At 57.3% G+C, this 4,971-nt stretch overlaps 1 protein-coding gene across 1 annotated transcript in view; it reads right to left on the minus strand.

Moving 5' to 3' along the window:
- Positions 1-757: 757 nt before the first annotated feature.
- Positions 758-4,971, minus strand: part of L3MBTL1 (l(3)mbt-like 1 (Drosophila)) — a gene marked incomplete at its 5' end in the record, with an annotated part of 10,922 nt that continues 6,708 nt past the window's right edge. Inside the window, 5 exons of the mRNA XM_009868442.1 lie at positions 758-892; positions 1,745-1,807; positions 2,614-2,771; positions 3,674-3,720; positions 4,023-4,220. Of these exons, the coding sequence (XP_009866744.1) occupies positions 758-892; positions 1,745-1,807; positions 2,614-2,771; positions 3,674-3,720; positions 4,023-4,220 (601 nt within the window). The remainder of the gene's footprint in view (positions 893-1,744; positions 1,808-2,613; positions 2,772-3,673; positions 3,721-4,022; positions 4,221-4,971) is intronic.

The following is a 4,971-nucleotide window of genomic DNA, read 5'->3' on the forward strand; positions in this document are numbered from 1 at the left end:
ACCCAGCCCCGCGAGGCCCTGGGGCTGCTGCGTTACAGTAAAGAGAAACAAAGCACAGCTGCTCGTCGTGGGCAGGGCAGCAGCCAGGACACATACTGCTCCTTGGAATGGGCAGGAAGTGGGTCACTGGTTCCCCAGGCAGTGAAGGGGCAAAGCAAAGTCATCAGCTGGCCTCAAAAAGGGAAGCGAAAAGAATTCAGAGAAAAAGGCAAAGTGAGCAGCAGCTCCTTGAGACCACCCCTGTTAGCACAGGCTCTCCCAGAGGAGCACATTGAGGAGGAAAGAAAATAAAATCTCTCTCAGCTGCTGACAAAAGCCAAGACCAGCCTTTAAAGAGGTGCAAGCAGGTACGGGGCAGTCAGTCCCTTCCCTTATCTGGGTGACTTGAGCAGTGGTGTAGCAGCTGGGGGCTGACACCCTCTGCTCCCCTGTTCCTCAACACGCACCCCCACATCAGTGCAGTGGCAGCAGGACGTGGGGGGCAGCTGTCACATGGAGACAGGCCAGTCCCGTGTCCACCCTGCGTCCCTGCAGCTCCCCCAAGGCTTGGGGTCAGCCTGCACCCAGCGCTGGAGGAGAAGGGCAGCACGGAGCGGAGGGGAGAGGGTGGGAGATGGCCCGGCAGGAGAACGGCGATGCGGCATCCGAGAGGACATGAGCAGGACATGACAAGCTGTGGTCGGTCACGGGGAATCTCTGTCCTGACCAGTTTGGCAGCACCAGTGCTGAGGGAGGGTCCTGACTGGACCACGAAAAGTCACTTTAAGGTGTCATCAGTGTTCTTGAACATGAGGATGGCATTGTAGATCTTGAGTGCCGGGCCCAGCTTGACGCTCATAATCTTGACGATGTCAGCCTGCGTCAGCAAGAGGAAGGCCTCGCCATCGATCATCTGGAGAGGACAGCAGGGACACAGGCACTCACCAAAAACCCAGGCTGTGACTTTCTGGGGACAGCTAGCACAGGCATGACCTGGGGAGGGCTGTGCTCACCCTCGGTCAGGTGCCACACCTGATCCCAGGGAGCAGGGCAGGGGCCGCTCACGGCATTCCCACAACGCCCCAGATAACGCAGAGCAGTGCTGGGAGCAGGGCAGCGAGCAGGGCAAGACCTCGCCAGGGGCTTCTGTGCCAGGGTGCAACAGGCACAGCGCGCAGGCAGCGGGCACTCTGCTCCAGGCAAACAGCCGTCCACATCCTGATCCACACCCCAGCACGCGTGGAGGCTGCCCCCAGCTCAGCTTTGCGTGCCTGAGCGCCCTGAAAGCACAGGGACCATTTATGAACACACCGGGGCACTTGCTGTACCCAGTGAGCCCAGACCAGGCCGCCCTTCGTGTGCTGCACATGCTGGGAAGGAGCCCCTCTGTGTGTCTGTCCACGGAGGGGGCTAAAAACAATGAACCTGGCTGACAGACAATGATGCCACCAAAATGCTGTGCTGGTAAGAGGATGCAGGAGGGAAAGGATGAATGGGTGAGGAATAAGCAGCTTCCCCCAGGAGGTGATGGTGCTCCTCCTGCTCCCCCATCCCCAGGCTCCTCAGAGGACCCCCCCCTCACCCATGGTGGCTGAAGAGGCCAGCTCAGCTTCTGGGGGCTCAGCGTCTCCCCTCCTGGCACCTGGGTGCGAGATGTGATCTCAGCACTCAGCAGCCACCCACTGCAGGACAGTTACTGGCCAGTTCCTCCTTGCCCTCTCAGCCACCAGCTGTCCTTGGCCACCCTCACTCCAGCCCTTCTCACCTCATCCTTGAAGAGCTTGGCTTGGTCTTCGCAACCCGTCAGAGTCTGAACAAAGCTAAAGACCTTGGAACAAAGAGAGAGAAATGTAAAGTCAGAAGCCATGTTTCTGGCTGGAGACCCCCAAGCCATGAACCCCCATCCTCGCTCCCACACAGGCATTTTGTGCTCTGCGAGGTAACAGGTGGCTGTTGGGGCACAGCCAACCCTCCCGTGCCTAGAGATCACCCCTGGACCAGGGCACAAGTGCTGGCCTCCTCCAGCCCCTGAGTTGCAAATGCTACAGCAGCTTCACCTTCAAAAAGCCATCTCCAGCACAGTGAGATGATTCCCACCGAGGAGCGGGCACGGGAGAGGGGAACACGGGAGGGTAATGGGGAAACTGGGCAAGACTGACTGCTGGGGCCAGAGGTCCAGCTACCTAGGCCTTGAGAGAGGCCAACGACAAAGAAAATGAAAGAAGGTGACAGTGAAGAATCCGAGGTAAAGCCTTCTTTATCAGAGACGCAGAGAAGTGAGTTCTTACCTGCAGAGTCTACAGTTAATTTTTTTTTTAACTTGGCAAAGGTACCACCAATTTCTTTGGAAAACTGTAACACACTGTTTGCCTTCACCTGCCTGCCCTGGGCTAGGGTCACACTGAAGCCAAGCAAGAACCTGTTAATTCCACACACACTTCGCAGAAGCTGCCACCAGGGCTCATGTCTGGCAGCTCCCCGCGAGCAGGCTGCTCTCTCAATAGCCCAAGGAAGCAGCTGCTGAAGCATCTCCATGCCTGGTGGATGGGCCACGGCGCTGCACAGCCAGCTGGAGTGCTCCCAGCCACGTCGGTGGGTTAGGAGCCAGCACATGGTCTTAAAAAACATTCTCACCTCATCAATGGTCCACTTGGCCACTGTAGTTGCCGTGATGCCAGCCACCCCCGGCAGGAGTTTGCAGTGCTGCTCCCAGCAGAGCGACAGGGAGCGGTCGGGGTGGGCAGACAGGGCAGACATGAAGAGCGACTGGTGCATATTGTCTGAAGAACCAGCTGGCAATGAAAACACAAGATGTGACACAAGGTAGAAGGACGAGAACATCCCATCTCATCCTGTCCTACAAGCCTTGAGGAGGGTTCTGTCGAGGGGAAGGCCCAGAGCTGGCAGCAGACTGTCTCACGGGTCCCAGTATCACGAGCTAGTGGTTATCCCTTGAATTAACAGGCTATCAGTGTAGCCAAGTGCTCAGTCTGGCAGGGCTGCGGATGGCAGGGGAAGAAGTTTAGAGACAAGCTTGGCTTTGCCCTGTTCTCACCACCTTCAGTCATTTATCTCCACAGTGAACTAGATTTAAGTGTAAAATTTTGAACCAGAATGCCATCCCACATTATTCAGTTTGTTTCACATTTTTAACAAAGTTTTTCCCTGGCTCTCTGCTCCAAGGCCTCAAGGACGGCTCTCAAGAAGAGATCCTCTTCATTCACCCCCAGCGCTGGCGTAGGCAGCAGGACAGCCCATGGTAAGACTGTTACTGGCTGGAACAGATGACAGTCGTTGACCTAAACGCCAAGCAAACCGTTCACCATCAGTTCCTGTGCTGCAGCAGTAATTTGGCGCTTCACAGCCACACTGCTGTTTTAGGGTACGGCAGCGACAGGATGTAGGCACAGCACCCCTGTCTGAAGAGGACAAAGCGCTGGGGAGAAAATGTACTGCCAGAGAAAGAGGATCCGAATTCCCTACCCTAAAGTGCTCAAAGACCCACAGACATTAACCAAGAGACGTGATGAGGGACGTTGCATGTCAGGTGGTCGACTTTGGCAGCCGAACACAATCTCCCCACCTGCGTGAGGTCTGACTAAACAAACCAAGAGAGACCTGCCTCCAACAGCCACCAAGCCAGCTCCTCTAGCCTCGCCCCGACGGTGACACTATGACAGAGGACAGCACTTACTCTGGAAGTCTTCCTGCTGGATCTTCCGGTACTTTGGAGGTCGCCCTCTAAAGAGACAGGAAGACTGATTTCCATCTGGGCTGGGACTGGCCCCAGCGCCCTTCTCCACACCGCACAGAGCAATGCCTTGGCAGTGGGAGCAAGGATTACTGCTTGGACCCTGACCCAAAGGGTTGACAGCTAAAGACACAAAAGATCGAAGAAAACCACGAGAGGTGCCCAGCAGAGCTGGAAGGACAAACGCCTCCATGGTCAAGGAGCCTCTCTGGCTTGGCCACCCCTCCCGGGGATGGCGGTGATGGCACAGGGGCCCCGCATCGCTGCGTGGGGTCACTGGGCTTGCCCCTACCTCCCGTGGTGCCGAGATTTCTTTCGCTGAGGGAAGCCAATCAGGTTCCTCTTGCGAGTTGAGGCCTCAGTGTCGGACAAGTCTGCCTTAAGCCTGCCCTGGTTCTTCTCCGCCAGTGGGCACCCTGAGAGGCAGTAATGGGCCGTGAATCTCCCAGTCACATGTCCTGACCCATCGCAACCCGGCGTGGGGCACTTCCTAGAGAACAGAGGGGAGGCAAGTGTTGGGCACAGCGCAGAGCAGCATGCCGGGGGCAAACCAGCAAGGCCACCCCTCAGCCCCTGAGCAGGGGAAGCTGTAGCCCTGGCCACAGAAAGCAGAGTAAACACGTGCTGAACAAACTCCCAGGGTGACATGCTGGGTGCATGGGCAGGGCAGAGTCAGTCCCTCCAGCTACAAACACCCGTCCCACCTTCTCCGCTATGGTCAGAGCAACCCTGTGCAAGCCAGGTCATTGGGGTGGGGTCTCTTCCCTTCCCTGCCCCCACAGGCATCTAGATCAGCCTCAGGGTGAGGAGGAAGCAAGTGCCACGAGTGTGCCCAGTAGAGGAAACCCCTGGGAGTCAGATCTGCCTTCCCCATCTTCCCAGATCCTCCCCCATACTCGCTCCTCTTGACGCCAGCCCGTCGTGCTGGGGATAGCACTGCACTGTGCCTGGTTTCCCCTGGGAAAGGTCACACGGGTGACGGACAGAGCTGGGGGAGATGCGCTGTTCCTTCTTGGGACTTCCCAGCTCACAGCCTCACAGCAAAAGGTATCCATGAGGGGCAGGAGAAACATCATTCTTGAAGTGAACAGCATCTTAGAGGCACTGCACCCTGTGTAACCCATACATCCCCACAGGTGGAGGGCCACACAGGGCACCCCAGGGGCTCTGGGTGTCACAGGAGAGGCACAGGGTAGGAGCTCACAGGAGTTACACCAGCTGTGGGCTCTGGGCCACCTCTG

The sequence above is a fragment of the Apaloderma vittatum genome, unplaced genomic scaffold, assembly GCF_000703405.1.
Source record: "Apaloderma vittatum isolate BGI_N311 unplaced genomic scaffold, ASM70340v1 scaffold27084, whole genome shotgun sequence".
Lineage (NCBI taxonomy): Eukaryota > Metazoa > Chordata > Aves > Trogoniformes > Trogonidae > Apaloderma > Apaloderma vittatum.